General features: G+C 34.7%; 2 protein-coding genes across 2 annotated transcripts; one reads left to right on the top strand and one right to left on the bottom strand.

Annotated features, from left to right (window-relative positions):
• The first annotated feature begins 10,058 nt into the window (after window positions 1–10,058).
• On the top strand, window positions 10,059–12,325 carry LOC115996564 (aspartyl protease family protein At5g10770). The gene is made up of 2 exons (XM_031235844.1): window positions 10,059–10,397; window positions 10,829–12,325. Exons 1-2 carry the CDS (start codon window positions 10,217–10,219, stop codon window positions 12,106–12,108), a joined length of 1,461 nt encoding a protein of 486 aa, XP_031091704.1. The 5' UTR covers window positions 10,059–10,216; the 3' UTR covers window positions 12,109–12,325.
• A 181-nt stretch (window positions 12,326–12,506) lies between these two features.
• LOC115996563 (probable folate-biopterin transporter 3) lies at window positions 12,507–16,978 on the bottom strand. The gene is made up of 5 exons (XM_031235843.1): window positions 16,357–16,978; window positions 14,887–15,143; window positions 14,097–14,192; window positions 13,834–14,004; window positions 12,507–13,642 (listed from the first exon to the last, which is right to left on the bottom strand). The coding sequence occupies exons 1-5, from the start codon at window positions 16,724–16,726 to the stop codon at window positions 13,031–13,033; spliced, it is 1,506 nt and encodes a 501-aa protein (XP_031091703.1). The 5' UTR covers window positions 16,727–16,978; the 3' UTR covers window positions 12,507–13,030.
• Between the last annotated feature and the right edge of the window lie 1,180 nt (window positions 16,979–18,158).

Raw genomic sequence — 18,158 nt, 5'->3', positions numbered from 1 at the left:
GGGGCGGGGCGGGGAGGGGTATCCCCGTCCCTGTCCCCGATAGGAAATCACACACATTCCCCGTCCCCGTCCCCATTCCCCGAAAATTTTCCCCATCCCCGTTCCCGTCGGGGTTGGGGGACGGGACAAATTACCATCCCTAGATCTTCCTACACTGGGGGTGCTGCATCAAAAAAAAAAAAGTTAAAATAAAGCTTTTGCTTCTATTTCAAACTTCCTAACAAAGAAGCTAAGGCTGCCTCATTCCGACCAATATGGGATTGGCAAAGTGATGTGGCATTTGTATAACGATTTTTTTTTTAATGATGAGGCGGATTGCAAATTTGCAATCTGTACAAAGCTGCCGCTGCAGTAGATTTTGTACTTTTTTTTTATTTTTTATTTTGTTTATTTACTTTATGCTTTTTTCTTTTCTTTTTTATTTTATTTTATTTATTAATGTTTTAAAGTGATGTGATATTGGGGTCCACTTTTAATAATAGATTAGATTTGCAGGAGGCGGTGTGGCTCAGTTTCTGCAAGCAGTCAGGAGGTGGTGCCCGACCGAGTGAGCCCTAAAATTAGGAAATGGGCGAAATTCGGGGATATTATATGAAAAAGGGATTTGGTAACTTCTATGACAATTAGAAAGCTCCAAAATTACCTTCCTAAACTAGATTTGTTAAGTATTCCATAATATATGCTAATCATTCTTGTATAAATATACCCCATTGGGGTCACATTGTAAAGAGAGCTCGATTTGAATACAAGTATAATTATTCTCGTATTGTGTTCGAATATTTCCTCTAAGTTTTACGGTAGTGTTGGCTAGCCGAAATGGTTGTAACGTAGCCATAGAACCAACATGTGATATGGTGAAATGGAATATATTTAATATATAAAAGTATAGTTGTCTAATAATTATTATGATAATTAATCTAAACATGGGTAGTTAGATTTATTTATGTAATAATTACAATTAAATTTTCTCTTTTTTTTTCCCCCATATTTATTTATTTTAGTAATAATATAATTACATAAATTATATTACATATTGATTTTTAAGATAATTGCATACAAACGAGTCATATATTATTCAATTAATCGAGTGATACTTTTGCACTAATCTTATAATCAAATATATGTACACTTTCAAATATTAGAATTGTTTATAATTTTATCTTTAATTTTATTATCGAAATATATAATAATAAAAATTCATCCGTGCATCGCACGTGTAGGGCTGTTAGCGAACAGAGCTTTCGACAAACTACTCGTGTTCGAGCTCGGTAAGCGTTCGTTTGTTAAGGTAAACGAACATAAACGAACAAAATTTTGAGCTCGGTTAATAAACGAACAGAGTATGAACAATGGTAAACTCGTTTGCTAAGTGTTCGCGAACAAGCTCGTTTGTGTTTGTTTAGTAGTGTTCGTGAACAAGCTCGTTTGTGTTCGTTTAATAGTGTTCAGAATTAATAAATAATAATTATATATTGTATATTAAGCTTTTGGGACGACGGATGTAGAATTTAAATATCTTTTGATTTACGTTTTGGCATGTAATGTGAACAGACAAATTATGTGTGGACATAGATTTTTATTTTGATATTATATGCTACGAGTGGACTTATTCAATTATTTGTATTAGTTTTGTAGTTGTCTTACGTTGTTTGTTTGATTATTGTTCGTGAGCGTCGATTATTTCTTGTTCACGAACAAATTGTGTTCATGAACATGTACAGGTGTTTGGTTATTAAGTGTTCACGAACATGTATATTAATGTTAATGAACAAGTTCACGAACGTGTTCGTTAACGTTCGCGAACGTGTTCGTTAACCGTTAACGAGCAGCACGTTCGCGAACGTGTTCGCGAACGTTAACGAACACTAACGAACGCTTAACAAACGAACACGAACAGGATTTTCAAAAACCTTAACAAACGAACACAAACACGAACACTCCAAAATCCTTAACAAACGAACACGATTAGCCTCCGTTCGTTTATGTTCGGTTCGTTAACCGCCCTACGCACGTGTAATTGCGCAATTATTTGCTCGAATTCAAGTAAAGATAATATCAGAAAACATAATCGATCCAATCCATTTCATCAATTGCATTATATAATATATTCTTTGTTATAATTTATATAATTGTATATCGATCCAAATATTATTAAAATATTATAACAAATCTGTTCCATGCAACACACGGGTGAAAAAAATGCGATTGATCTGTGCAATTATCAGTTTAGCATAATTAAACTGTCATATGTGTATTTTTTGTTAGTAGTATAGATTTTCAAAATGAAATGTACTAAAGGCAATCAATTAAATATTATTTTGAAACAGTAATTTAATCAAGAAAATCAATCCTATTGATATAAATATACAAGTACATATTATCTTTCAGTTTTTAAGTCAGAATCATTTAGACCTGGCAATTCGTGTATACGGGTTCGTTAACGGGTCGACACGATAACGACACAGACACAACACGTTAAGGTTAACGGGTTCAAATTTTAACACGAACACGATTTGTTAACGGGTTAAGCGGGTTGACACGATAGACACGTTTTGTTAACAGGTTTCGATTTGTGTCGACACGATATGACACGAAACTCGTTTAACTCCGCTAAACCTATTAATATATATATTTTTTAAAAAAACTAAAATCTAAAGTTAAATCATATTTTTTTTAAAAAATAAAACCTACAATTCAATCCATCAAACAAACTAAAAAAATATTCAATTTATAACATTTATACAATGATAAAATAACATCCAAAACTCATAATTAAAGAAGTTCATACTAGTTTTTAGAATAAAATTGAAAATAATAAAAATTCAAATTTCAGATTGTTGAACATCAATAATTGGAGTAGGATCTTGGCCTAATTTAGTAAATTCATCCTTAGTTCTTAGCGTGTTATAAACGGGTTCGTGTAAACGGGTTAACACGATAATGTTAACGGGTTAAACGAGTTCTTAATAGGTTTAACAGGTTGACCCGTTAAGACACGAAACATAGTGGGTTCTTAATGGGTCAACCCGTTAACGACCCGGGACACGTTAAGGCCAAACACTAACCCGTTATTTTCGTGTCCGGTTTCGTGTCGTGTTAACGGGTCGTGTCAATAATTATAAGGCCTAGAATCATTTTTTCACAATTCATACAAATAACATAATGGGGAAACTCACAAGATGAACAATTCTAAGGGGCAGGAAGAAGCAAAAGACCACGGATCAAGGTGAGAGCCAAGATTAAATTTCAAATATATACTTTTGACCCATTATTTTCCTTATTATCTATATGTTATCTCAACCAATCTCGAAATATATATACCCATTTGGATGTGATCCCCAATTTTAGACTTTTTACTTCATAAATATTTTTCTTTTTAATAAATAAATAAATTATATACTTATTGGAATTAAAAATGTAATATTTATTTTTAAAAATTAAGAACATAAATTCATAGATTAATTAATGAGATTTGTGCTTTAAAAAAAAAAAGAGAGAAAAAAAAAAGAAAAAAAAAGAGTGTGTGTGTGTGTATATATATGGACCATACATATCGCATGCATCATGATAGTGACGGAATGATATTGTTGCTTAAAATGTAGGGCAAGAAAGAGGACTATAAAATCAGGTAGGACTACATACACTGAATATGTCGATATACATCTATCTCTAGTATTTATATTTAGGTCATGCTTCAAATTATTGTGTTGTCTGACCTAAATCCCGTGAACTTACTTTTCCTATTACTTTTTCACATAATTTTAATTTTATTGTGTTTTTTTTTTCACTTTTAATTATTTATTTTAAAATCAAATAAATTTGGTAGAGGCAAAAGATATACAACATTTTGAGTAGCAAACACAGCTGTGTAGACTATGACCCAAAAACACATAAAATATATTATTTTAACACATAAAGTACATTATTTTAATTCATAAAATGCATTATCTTACCAAAGAAATTTCATTATATTAATTTCTAACCAAAAGTACATTATACATGATTTTAACTCATAAAATACATTATATTACTCTAGAAATTTTATTATTCTAACACACATAAAGTAGATCATTCTAACTCATAAAATACATTATCTTACCCAAAAATATTTATTATTCTAACACGTGTGCGAAGCAATAAATTCCTTTTAGCATCAAAGCGACGTCGTTTTAGGCCGTGATCCACACAATTGTGTGGATCGTTTTGCCATTGTCCATCGAAGTTGGTTTTGGTACCCATCAAACTTAAAAGAGAGCCAACAAAAGAAAAATAGTGGATCGACGAAATGTTATGAAAAATTACTTTGATCATAAATGTAGATAAAGAAATCAAGCCATCATGGCTTGTGATGTTTTCTATCTCTTACTCTTTACATCCCGTTTAATTTGCATGAATTTAAATTATTTTCCTCAACAATTTATTGATATTGTGAATTCCTATATATATATATTAGTAGATAGGATGATTTTTTTCCTTAAATTTTCAATTCTTAGAATTTGAAAATTTTTAACTAGCTCCTCATGTGGAAGGGAGTGAGTTCGAGTCTTAGTGGAGGCACTGCTGTCTTTTTGTGCTTCAGTAGGTTAAGAAAGTAGTTTATGAACAAATACTACATTGTAACAGAGTCAGTAACACTCAACAAAAAAAAAAAAAAAAAAANAAAAAAAAAAAAAAAAAAACTAGCTCCTCAATGATGACAATGGTCCGAGAACAATATTTCTAGCTACTAGGTTAGGAGTTTGAAGCTATTATCTAGATAGAGTTAATTATCGATCGAAATGATCCCTCGACTATAACAAAATTACTGAGTTGATCATTGATTATTTTTTGACCAATTAAATCCCTCAACTTTAAAAGTCTTAACCAATTTGATCTTCTATTTATTTTGTCGTTAGACATCCTTTAACTTGGGACCAAATTGACAATTTTGTTATAGTCAAGGGACCATTTCGGTCATCACATAGACCATTTCTCCAAAAAGTTAATTACTGAAATGGTCCATTGACTATAGCGAAATTACCAAATTGGTCCCGAGTTAACGGATGTTTAACGACAAAACAAACGGATGACCAAATTGGTTGAAAAATTAAAGTTGAGGGACTTATCGGTAAAAAAGTCAATGATCAAATTAGTAATTTCGCTATAGTAAATGTATCATTTCAGTAATTAATTCTATCTAGATAATATGAGAAATTTAAATTCTTTTGGTACTTTAGGTTTTTTAAATCCCTTACGAAATTCTTGTATTTTTTTACATTAAATTAAATATTAGAATATGGATTCCTACTTTATTTTTTTTCTAGAAAAAATAAATTTTATTTCTCGTATATTTCTTTCCATTTATTTTAAATGTATGCTATTGTCTAATTGATATATCTTCCTATATTACTGAATTTTAATTTGTAAGTACATAAGATTAAAACAAATGAAAAATAATTTTCCTATAAATTAAAGTATGAATTCTTGCTAAGATCTTGTGGTCTAATGACACCAAGCTACTCTCTCATTTGGAAGATTGTGGGTTCGAGTCTCAGTTGAGGTAGTACTATACTGACCAGTAATATTAAAAAAACAAAAAGTACGAATTCTTAAATATTTTGGAACTTTCACTAACAAATTTATTGATAAATAAATAAAATCAATTTTGATACTAATTTCATAATAAAGGCTTTATAGTTTATACCTTATAATTGTGCTTTTTTAAATTATAACAAATTAATTTATCTAATTGGGTGTTAAGTACTTTTGTATGTACAATTATCAAGTAAAGAACTCTACTCTCTCTACAGATTGGTTGAACTAGAGTTTCAAGATTGAAGAAGAAGAGTAATGCAAGTAGAAGAGAAATCGCTTTGAAAGTACAAGCAACGACCGGAGTTCGATTTCTTCTCTGTCTCCCCAACATCATTTTAGCTTCGTAGTTGGTTCTGTTGCCATTCCTCGTCCAAAACCACCTTCCTTAATGCCGGCGTGAATGTAGCCACTTGAAGACAGCACGATCTTCTTCTTCTCCGGCGAAATTTGCAGCAAATCAGGCGAAGAAATGGGGGAGAAAGAAAGGCGATGCAAAAAGATTAAAATACCTTATTATTTCAACTATTAAAATTTTTCGGTGAGTTTAATTGGTAATTTAGTCGGAGGGATTAAAATTGATAAAAATTAAATAGTTAAGGTATTAAATTAACAGTTTTAAAAATCACAAATTACAATTAATAAGGCCTCAATAATCATAGGACCAAAATTACAATTTAGTCAATGTAAAAATTATGACCAAACAGGTTTGGTCCCTAGAACTATTTTAAATATTATCCCTAATTTTTAATGAAGTTTACCAAACAGGTTTGGTCTCACATAATTAAGCAGTGACATTTGTTGATTTTTTAAAGGATATTTTTCAATTTATTTCTAAAGTATGAATACTTTTCATATCACCAGTGCCTTATCACTTATTGTTTCTACGTTATTATTGTTTCTAAGTATTATACTTTGTGTACTCAAAAAAAAAAAAAAAAAAAAGAAGTATTCCTTTGTCAAACACTAGATTTCTAAATAGGCAATAATGGTAATAATAAAATCACACTCAGACATAGAGACTATGGGTGATTACAGGAAGTTTTCAAAACTTCCATTACCAGGCCAACATCTCATAAAGAAATATAATACTTTAAATTATCCACATGTTAAATATGTATGAAAAACTTATAAAGAATTTATTATAATAAATATAGTATACATCAACAAACCTTCATTAGCAGACCCTTAACAAAAGATTTTCTGATGCCCCATTATATTGTCAATAAAAATGCAGTAATATCTTTGTAAATAACTTCAACTAACTTCCGTGATATATAGGATTGGGTATATTTTGAGTACTACTAGCTCACTTTGTTACAATGCGCAGTATCTGTTCTCAACCTACTGAAGTACAAAAAGTCAATATCGCCCCCACTGAAGCTCGGACTCACCCCTTTCATGAGAGTTTGTGATTATTATTTTTTAAGTGTTTGTTTAAAAGAATATTGGTATAAAAGTTCACTTATGAGTTTAGTAGCTATGATTTAAATTTAGAGTTCACCTATCAACAATATAAAGTACACCAACAATAGTAAAAAATGTACCCAACAATATCATTATTTGCAACTAGTTTGAAAGTTCATTACACTTAGGATTCACTTTTTAGAACTTATATTACTTAGTTTAAAAAAAAAAAAAAAAAAAAAACTAGAGGTTCACTTTGTACTATTTAAGAGTTTAGTATTTATAGTTTATCATTAGGTTCAATCTTCCAGTTTAGTTTTCAAAATTTATCAACATATATACTTTGTAGTTTTGTTTAATTGCACTTTATATAGTTGTTAATTGCACATTATATAGTTGTTGATAACCATACTTTAAAATTTGTGTTATTTACAAAAATGCTATTGCATTTTTTGAATCTAATTGATTCAAATCCGTTAGATATTTTTAAAAGTACAACTCTTATTAGTTCTTAGTTCTAAAATCTAAACCCTAAGTGCAATGCACTTTCACATTTTTGTAAGTGCAATAATGTTTTAATACTAAATGTGGACTTTATTAATACTAAATATGCATTCTGTAACAACTAAATGTGCATCCCTTAAAAATTTTGAGAAGTGCAAATTTTAGTGTTCAATTTTGTATAGTAAAATTGGTAACACTTTTGAAATTTCACTCTTAATTTTAGTGGGTAAGAAATTGAAAGATAATCACCGCTGATGTCATATCTTGCAAATAAAATACAAATAGAAGCCCAAACATTTTTCCCAAAAGATTGAATTCCCAACTCCAAGCGAAGGTAATTCAGTTGAACACAGAGACTAAACCTTTGCGCACAAGAAGTCCCCTTATTTTGAGAAGTTGTTTTCACACTGTCGCTAGTGAGACTCAATCCCTACTCTTTCTTTCCATATTTCACCTCTGTGACCAACTGAGCTGTCTATGGGAGCTAGAAATCGAAACATTAACATAAGGCATATATGCATGCATCATCGTTCAGACATTCTTCCACAGGGATGACTAAAACGGCAGTACCACTTGCATGAGGCCAAAACTACCCACCCACCATTCTTGTGCTGTTTAATTTGTTTGATGGTAAGTATTAACAGTTTGATTCCGTGAATCGAAGGGAAGAATCCTTATCCATATAGCATCATCATCAAACACCGTACCCAATACAATATCATATCTTTTCTAATCTTCAAATCAATAACTTAATTGTTAAATTGAAGCCCAACCACCAACGTCTTCACAAAAGTTCCCCCGCCCTCTCCATATATATACCATGGTTGCACTTGGTCCTAGACGCTAGTCCGGCGGTAAACTAGCACCTAGGCGGTCTAAGCGGCACTTATTAAAACAAAAAAAAATAGTGCGTGTGTATGGATGTATGTCATATTATATTATATTGGGGGTGTTTGGCAAACGGCTGATAGTTTATAGCTGATAGCTGGTTGGTTTAGCTAGTTGTTAATGGTTGATTGCGTTAACTGGTTTGACCAGCTGGTTGTATTAGCTGGTTATAAAAAACTGTTTGGTAAATTAGCTATTTATTAGTAGCTGATTGAATGTAAAATGACATTTAAGGGTATTATTATTATTATTATTATTATTATTATTATTATTATTATTATTATTATAAAATAACAAACACACCAACCATTTAAAAGTAAATCCCATTGATTTTAAAGGATAAAATAGTCAATATACCCATTGTTCCCAACCAGCTGATACAAAAAGCTACATTCATTAGCTTTTCAATTTTCAGCTTATTGACCCAATAAGCCAAGGCCAATAAGCCATTTACCAAACACTTCAAAATAGCTTATTGGTTGGTCAAAAAGCTAAACTTGATTAAATAAGCTAAAATTTAGCTTATAAGCCAATAACCAAACACCCCCATTATATTGGAATAAGGGCCAAATTGACCACTGAACGTAACGTGAAAAAAACGTGCAATTACATCATTAAACATCGCAAATTCATTCGAATTCACCTGCTAGCCAATTTCCACCCCGGCCTTCTTTCCGGTTGTCCGCTGACAAGGCCGATTACTTGGCAATTTTAACTTAATTCCTTTATTTTTCTTTGTCTCATATTCCACCGTGTAAGCAAACGACGTAGACTAGCGATTGCAAACCCCAAATCAAAATCCCCAAATGTGAAACAAAATCCCAATTCGAAACAAACCCCCAAATAAGAAATTAACATCTTCATTGTTTAGTATTGCTGCAATCAGAAAACCCAAGATAGTACCTGCGTTGTTGGTTCATTAAAGAGCTTTCACTTCGCAGTTTCAACGATCGAAGTTGAGGTAAGATTTTTTGAGTTCAACCATTTCTGAGTTACCAATTTAAGCTTGTATTTGCAATTGCACCTATGGTCAAGTAGGCAGGTGTTTCCAGCTTATTCCTATTTTATATATATATATATATATATATATATATATATATATATATATATATATATATATATATATATATATATATATATATATGTTCCCGGTGGGGTGTTTCCCTACTGTTGTGCGATTGCTTTAGGTACGTAATTTTTTTCTTAAGGTGCGTGAGTGTTGAAACTTGGTGAGTGAACCTAAAGTTTAAGGTGCATGATATGATTGCTTAAGGTGCGTTGTTTTCCTTCTTAAGGTGCGTGATATGCGTGCTTAAGATGGATGAGTTGTTGAAACTTGGTGCGCCATTTCAAAACCTTAGGTGTATGACTTGTGTACTTAAAGGTGCGTGGTTTGTGTATTTAAGGTGCGCGTGGTTTGTATTTTTAAGGTTCTTTGTTTGTGTACTTAAAGATGCGTTATTGTAATGCTTAAGGTGTGTAATTGCACAACCGCACGGGAACCCTTCTCCATACATGAACCCTCTATATATATATATATATATATATATATATATATATATATATAGACACACATACATACTGCACGTGAAATCCCAATAATTTCTCATGCAAGTGTGGGGTCCCCTTCAGCCAGCCCCTCCTTTTGTTCTCATGCCTACTTCCAACTCCCAAGAATCTCTCCTCTCCCCTCTCCTTATTCATCCTCTTTCCTCTCTTCATTATTTTCAAGATTAATACTCCCCCAAAACACATTATTCTTTGAGTTAATAATATTACCATCTTTCCCTCAATAGTTTTGCATAATAATTATATGCACAAGCTTGCTAATTAAGCTCTGCTGAAAATGTCATTGTGGTCATCATCATTTCTTGGTTTTCTTCTTCTGCTTCTTGTGCTTACTACTTCCTGTGATGCTGTTGACAGTTATGGAGAGAAACAGGTAGTTTTTCCGTTGAAAAAACTCCAAAGCAGAACATGGAGGAAAGGGTACAACCTTAACCCAACTTGTTCATCCCAGAAATCAAGTGAGTTTTAGGAAAGAAGAAAATTAAAACCAAAAAAAAAAAACAAAATGATTTTTTTTTTTTTTATACTAGTGGGCATTTGCTTTTTCTTGGGATCTGCTTTGTAATTGCTAGCTAGTCAATAACCTTTATGCTTTGTGTAAACCAACCATTATATTACTTTGTTCTTGTCTGGCTTTAAGATATGAAGCATTTAGGATAGATAATAATGTTAATCTAATCATCTTTCCTGTGATTAAAGTTGTACTCTTGCATTGCATTGCATGCTTAATTTTACTTGATGTCTTTCATAAAAGTCATTTCTTTAATTTGTTAGTTCTGCAGTTTTATACCTCATTCTTTGTTTCTTTCTATGAAAACCAAAATTAGTTCATATTTTGTGTAGAAAGTAGAGATGTTAGCTATGTTTTTAAGGATTGTTGTGTTTTTAGGGAAAGAAAATGGGGCAACCATTTTGGAAATGAAGCACAAGGGCTTGTGTTCTGGGGCAATAAAGAATTGGGAAGAATGGCAGCAGAAAAGCCTGGCAGATGATGAGATTCGGGTTCGATCGATACAATCCCACATCAAGAATTCTATTTCCAGAAAGAAAATTGAGGGGGATTCAGCACAAGCCCAGACACCAATCACTTCTGGTTTAAAACTACAGACTCTAAACTACATTGTGAGCATAAGCATAGGCAGTAGAAACATGACAGTAATTGTTGATACAGGGAGTGATCTGACATGGGTCCAATGCCAGCCTTGCAGATCATGTTATAGTCAACCACAGCCTCTCTTTAACCCCTCACTGTCCCCTTCTTATCTCTCGGTCCCGTGCAATGCGTCGGCCTGTCAGTCTCTGCAGTTTGCGACGGGGAATTTAGGGCTCTGTGGGGGGAACGCGAGCGTGTGTAGCTATTCGGTGAGCTATGGCGATGGATCCTACACGAACGGGGAATTGGGAAGGGACCATTTGGTTCTTGGCACAACTAAAGTTGAGGGTTTTGTGTTTGGGTGTGGGAGGAACAATAAAGGGCTGTTTGGATTAGCCTCAGGGCTGATGGGGCTTGGGAGGAGTGATGTGTCTCTGATTTCTCAGACCAAAGATGTTTTTGGAGGGGTTTTCTCCTACTGCTTACCTTCAACCGAGGCTGATGATTCCGGCTCTCTGGTTTTCGGGGCCAATCCATCGGTTTTCAAGAACACGACGCCCATTTCTTACGCTGCAATGCTTCAGAACCCACAGCTCTACAGCTTCTACACTCTCAACCTCACCGGGACCAGCGTTGGCGGAGTGCAGGTTCAAACCTCCGGCTCTGGCAGCACCAACGGCATCATTCTCGACTCCGGGACTGTCATCACGAGGCTTCCCCCGTCCACCTACAAAGCCGTGAAGGCTGAATTCCTGAAACAGTTCTCGGGCTACCCTGTCGCTCCAGGCTTCTCAATCCTCGACACTTGCTTTGATCTCTCAGCCTACGACGAAGTGAACATTCCCACTGTCAAACTGCACTTTGATGGTGGGGCTGCCGAGCTGAGCGTGGATGCCACCGGGATTTTCTACTTCGCCAGGAGAGACGCTTCTCAGGTCTGTTTGGCCCTGGCAAGCCTCGCCTATGAAGCCGAGATTGGGATTATAGGAAACTATCAGCAGAGGAACACCAGGGTCATCTACGACACGAAAAATTCACACGTCGGGTTTGCAAAAGAGACCTGCAGCTTCATGTAGACCAAACTGGCAAAGTGACTAATTGGCAGAACCAAACAAGCCTTAAGAAGATTCTTGGTATAGAAATATTATCTGCAGTTTTACCTGCTAAAAACTGCAGAATAGATAATGTATGCAAGTTATAATGGCTAAGAATGTTACCACAAAACAATCAAGTGTAATATTCATGTAAAATTGTATGATGCAACTTGGAGATCAATCCAATTGTTTAAAAAAATTTCCTTTTCACTATGACAGTTCATAAACCAGAAAGAACAAATCCAGATATTCCAAAAGTAGTCTGTCTTTCCACCTTCCACAACACAACGTATTCAATTTGAGAAAACGCAATATACAAATGCAAATGGGTAATAAACAAACTGTTGTAGAGACATCAAAAGTCAGAGATGCTACAAAAGGACAAGGTAAAAGACGGTGAATGCTGTTGTACTAGATCAGAAAATATATGATATGCATAGTTTACTCGTAAAAACTGTCATTCCTGCAGGAAAACCAGAACCTCTAATGTAATGGCGTATTCTCTGCAGGCATTAAAAAAAAAACAAAAAAAAAAAAAAAGATACATGGGGTCCACATGGAATGTGTTGGGAACCGAGCTCCCCAATCTTTGAGCAAAAATGGTAAATAAAAGTGGTTAAAGGCTCCAGCTAAAAATGATTCTGTTTGCCCCTCCATATTGCAGCAAGACCAGAGCAAAACATGCCCAGATTTAGTTATATCGGAGAGAATGGAATTTGTACAAGTGGGGCTATCGAGTTGAACCTGAATCAGCGGGCACCAATTTCTTACCGAAGAGTTAGTAGATCTATCTCCGGAGCATAATCTTATGCTTCTCCAGACACTTATAAAACCTCGAAATCTTTTTTTCTTCATGGCATAATAATTGCGGGTCATAGTACAAGTAGGCTACCATTTCCTTTGCTCATTCCTTGGCTAAAGTCTGGTCAACGGTGTTGATAAGTGAGGACATTTCCATATTATCAGTTTTTGCTGAATCTTCACCCTTCTTAGTCGGCAACATTTCGGTTGGGAGGATGGAAGCATTCGGGTCGCTGCTGGGCACCAAAAACAAAAGCCCTATTGGCAGGACTCTCAATAAACTCCTAACCACAACGACTATCCCGAGGTTGTCAAATTGTGTGCGAGTAACATTAAAGACGTGAAGTAAAAAGCCTCCAGCCCAAGACGCCGAGAGCATGCCAACGTGATCAATTGACATAAGCAGAGCAAAAAAGGTTCCTTCTATGCCCGAAGGGCAAAGCTTTGAACTAAGTACAAGAAGAGGCATCCATTTGAGACGCGCAATCATATGAGTGATGGCTGCATCACTCACAGCAACAAAGTAATCGGGGATGCCAAATTTCAAATTTATTCGTGATACCAATATTAAATCCAGCAATCCTGAAGCACCGAACAGCAATTGAGACCAGAAAAGAACACGACGAAACGGGTGGTGCCTAAAAGCGTTGTGATAGAGAAGAACCCCAAGAAGTGAGCCCACCGCGCCAACAGAGGATATGGACCCTACAACTTCCTGCATAAAAAATACTCACTAATGAGTTTACGAGCAGTGACCAAATTAGTAATCCTGTAAAATCATTAGTCAACTTCAGAATCTTCTACACGAACAAATAAAATGAAATCAGCAATCCGAGAAACTTTCAGTTAGCAGATTGAATTTGAATCCAACGAATTCAGAATATCATTCTTGACAAAATTGAGTACCTGAGAGAAGGACGGGCCATCCTTTGCATCAGTGTACCAATAAAACATTCCCTCATGAATGTGCACACTCACTGCAAGAGAAATATACATGTACAAGCATGGTCTCCAAATAGTCTTGCATTTCAGTGCCATCACCATAGCCTTACCAGCATCAGCAAACTTGTGGCTAACCTGATTTTCATTAATAATTTGAGAGCTTATTATTAAAGAGTATAGGCAAGAGTCTCCTGTACATCCTAATAGGTTAGGAACAGAAAACTCACTCTTCTGTAGGTCCCAGAAGGCGTAAACTTTTCTCGTATCATGATTCCTACCAAAACAACTAGAGAAGGTGGCATACTCAGAATTCCAAACACTCCCTGCCAGAGTTGAGCAAAGAAAGGACTTGTCATGATTTGATTAAAAATATAATCTAGGCTGGGCTATTTATCAATTATATCCAGCAAGAAATAGTCTTTTGTAGTTATGTACAACAAAAACTTTGAAATAATTTAGTTGGGTGTCACCAGCATAAACAGATTCTATCTAAAGAATTGATAAAAGTCTTTTTTTACATATTTAGTGGCATACTCTTGCATGCACTGCATATCTTTGTTATTGTCCACTTCCATAAGGATTTAATTAGCTCAAGCCTAAACAATCCATTTCCAACAATGTACTCTGTACTATAGTACTTTTTTTGTCTAGTGCAAATCTTTTTTTTTTTTGGTGGAAATCTAGTGCAAATCTTTATAAGGATGATTAGTGTTATGAAAGTAAAGAGAGGATTTCTGAATATGCTGTCATATATTGTCATATACTGTCATCTAGAAAAGAGAATACAAAGCCCTATAAATAGGTGCTAGAAGACTACGAATAGGAAACAAGTTTCCATATGCCTACTTACCTAAATCCCTAAGACTGCCTAATCTACAGAAATTCCATATACCAAATATATATTCGATAACAATTAGAAAACTTCTGACTAAAAATATTTGGTCAAACAGAGTATAGCAAAAGTGAAACAGAAAAGTAGACAACTCAGAAATAGGTACAGCAAAAGAACTACATTACCTTTGATCCAATTAGATGAACTAAAAAGCCACTGATCATATACCCAATTAGTTGTCCTACTGAAGAGCTCCCTCCGCATAAGCTTTGCATGTCACCAGCTAGAGACGGATGGCTTATGCTGTTCTCTGTTACACAGGCATCAATAATCACATCTGCTATTGCAACCCCAGCACTGCCAGCCATTAAGCATAACAAAGCAAGTTCGATCCGTAACTGGTTCATCGACAGGGTAAGCATGGCAATGACACTGAGGGAACCTAAGGAGCAAAAGGAGGTCAATGAACAGGATAATCTTTTACATGTTACTCCATATTCGTGTATTTGTCCCCATTTGGAGGATATAGAATTCTGATGTTAGTGCCCGTTTAGTTACAGCAATTGCTCTCCATTTTCCACCAACTACCAGTCTACCCACCAGTGGTGATGTCATTGATGGTGCATCTTCACCAAGGGCGGAGATGGTGGTAGTGAATGGAGGTGAGTGGTGGTAGTGAATGGAGGTGAGTGGTGGTAGATGAAGACAGGCAATGGTACCATGTGGTGGTGGTGATATGCAGGTAGCGGACGGTGACAGTGCATGTGTTTTGGCATTAGAAAAAAATAGATGGGAAATAACTTTCCATTTACTTGAGGAAATTTGGAAAACACCTTTATTGCTATGTTGGACAACAGGTTTTCCAATTCAGAAAACATTTCATTTTGAACACAGAACTTTGTTTTTAAGTTATCAAGAAAACTGGATAATTTCCCATTACTCAAAATGACCTTAAGATCTTCATACAAGCAACACTTCTACATCTATGATAATTACACCAGGTATAAATAAAATAAAATAAAATAAAATAAAATAAAAGAATTTGAATTCACACAACAAAATCATCACTCTAGCTAATAGATTGGTTTTTGTTGAGGATAAATATAAGATAAGAAATGTATAAAAATTCTATACTCAGTTACTAATAGCTTAAGCTTTTAGTTGAAATAAACATTTCTGGTTATTAATGCCACATCCTTTCTATGACTTACTCCATTTAACTTACACTTCAGCATAGAAACGGGTGTAAGTGGATTCTTATTTCCTAATGCAATAATTATGAGTAAAACTCAACAAAGAAAATGAAGGTGATCATGATAGCCTAGCATAAAAGATTAAAAAATCATTCCACTTTACATAAACTCATTAAGAAAGCCAAAGATGAAACATGTGATTTCATGTTAGCCTAGCATAATGCAACAATTCACATCTTCTTAGTTTCTTTGGTAAAACATGTGAATTGGAACAGGCTATTCTCATTTTTATTTCTGATAGAAGCACATAATACCATTTTGAATTCCAATAAATGGAAATGCATATTTTCTTAAATTTACACCTAATCATTTGCAACATTTCCAGAAAGAGATTAACCACACAATTAACTGCTAATGAACAAATTGGAACAAATTGAAAGGGAAAAAAAAATTATTCCATACCAGCAAGAATGAAGTAAGGCCTTCTTCTATATCCAGCAATGGGAAGAATATCAGTAAGCAGACCCCAGAGAGGCTTAACAATCCAAGGCAGAGATATAATCCCAGTAAAAATCTGAGCTTCAGAGGGCTGTAACTTCTGCTCATCCTTCATATAGTACTGTATACTAATCCTACTCAAACCCAAACTCAACCCTTGATTGATTCCATACACAATCACCACAGACAAAACAAAGCTCCAATGCAGAACATCACTCAGCTTCCTAAACCAATCAAACGGCCTCCACCTCCAAGTCAAATTCATCATTCCATCATTTGACTTCCTCTCCTTCTGGGATTGACCCTCAAGGAGAAAGGCCTCGTCTTGCCCCATTATTCCGCGGTTTCTGTTCAAGAATTGATGGAATTTTAAAGACCCGGATCAGGAAATGGGACTAATTGAGGAAACTAAACAGAACCCATCGAGATTGATGTGTTATGGAGATTAGAAACGAGGAAAGCGAGGGACCCGGAAATCAAGGTAGTTGGCTGCTTTGACTAACGTTATTGACTTCTCTTCATCGTTGATTCGTTGCAGCATTGCTTAGGTAGCGTGGTAGATTGGTACCCGGATGGCCTGGTAGGTAGGCAGGCAGACAGGCATCGATTTGGGATAAGCCTTATTTAAAATCTCACACTGGAATAAATAAATACTCCGTATTTTCATAAATAAAACAAGAAAAAATGTCATTTTTTATCCTATAATTATTAAAGTATTTTTTAATTTTGATTCACGAGTTTAAAAATTGTTAATTTTAATCTATAATAACTATTCAAATTTTGTCAATTTCAATCCATTCAGTCAAATTGTCGGTGAAAAGTAGCCAAAAGTTTGTAATGGGTTTATTATTGTTGAAATGATGAGGGTAAATTTGTCTTTTTAAAATTATGCAAAATGGAAAATTGATAAAAGGGAATTTAAATTAATTAAAGAGTTAGTTTCATTTTTTGTTCTAGATTTAGAAATGACAGTCCACTTTTAGTCCTTTTTTATCTAAACATTCACTTTTGGTTCTAGTATTATTGTGACATGTTTGAAAGTTTAATTGCACTTTTTAAAAATTTAGGGTCTAATTGATTTTTGGTGTAAAGTTTAGGGGCTTATTTAACCATTTTTCCAGTCAAATAAGGACACACCCCAGGAGGCTTACATACTTACATCTAGAAAAATTGGACAGATCAGATCTAATAGAGAATATACTAGTATGATAAGGCATATCTGTAGGACAACGGTCATATTCGATCACCCCCGCTATTAACCTTACCTCCCGACCTGACTCTGTGATCTCGATGCACACCCAGTTAATTCCTTTACATATTTATGTCGCATCGACCACTTTGGATCAAACTCGACTGGGAAGCCTTTTAGCTTAACTGGTTGTAGAGTCTCTTTCTTTGTAACTATCTTAGAGGTACTCCCAAAGTGAAGCGATTAGTCATATCACGTCTCCTCACTTCCCATAACCTTTTTGGCCCTGGTTAAACACTTGGCACAACAATTATGACTGCCCAACTGGCACCCAACACATGTAAGACATGCTGATAACTCAACATATTCGCCTCACATCGCCTATAAAAAGAGCATTAATTGCTAGTTGAGGAGATTTTTGGCCCTTATCCACTTTAACTAGTTGACCAGTAGAATGGTTCAAAACACTTGGGCTAGAGTCTCGGTAGTTTTGCGAAGTTGGCAAGACAATTTACTCGTCAGTTTGCAACCTCCAACTTGGCCCAGAGGCATTGCACCCATTTAAATGGAGTCCGGT

This window comes from Ipomoea triloba, chromosome 11 (genome assembly GCF_003576645.1).
Source record: "Ipomoea triloba cultivar NCNSP0323 chromosome 11, ASM357664v1".
NCBI classification, from domain to species: Eukaryota; Viridiplantae; Streptophyta; class Magnoliopsida; order Solanales; family Convolvulaceae; genus Ipomoea; species Ipomoea triloba.
The sequence above is the reverse complement of the archived record's forward strand: the minus strand, read 5'-3'. Positions and strand labels throughout refer to the sequence as shown.

Excerpts from the sequence above, each read along its gene's own strand:
- LOC115996563 (XM_031235843.1), bottom strand. The coding sequence starts at position 16,726 with ATGGGGCAAGACGAGGCCTTTCTCCTTGAGGGTCAATCCCAGAAGGAG. Across the intron at positions 15,144-16,356 it reads GCCTTACTTCATTCTTGCTG|GTTCCCTCAGTGTCATTGCC; the intron begins GTATGGAATAAT and ends TTTGCTCCTTAG. Across the intron at positions 14,193-14,886 it reads TTCATCTAATTGGATCAAAG|GGAGTGTTTGGAATTCTGAG; the intron begins GTAATGTAGTTC and ends CAACTCTGGCAG.
- LOC115996564 (XM_031235844.1), top strand. The coding sequence starts at position 10,217 with ATGTCATTGTGGTCATCATCATTTCTTGGTTTTCTTCTTCTGCTTCTT. Across the intron at positions 10,398-10,828 it reads TTGTTCATCCCAGAAATCAA|GGAAAGAAAATGGGGCAACC; the intron begins GTGAGTTTTAGG and ends TTGTGTTTTTAG.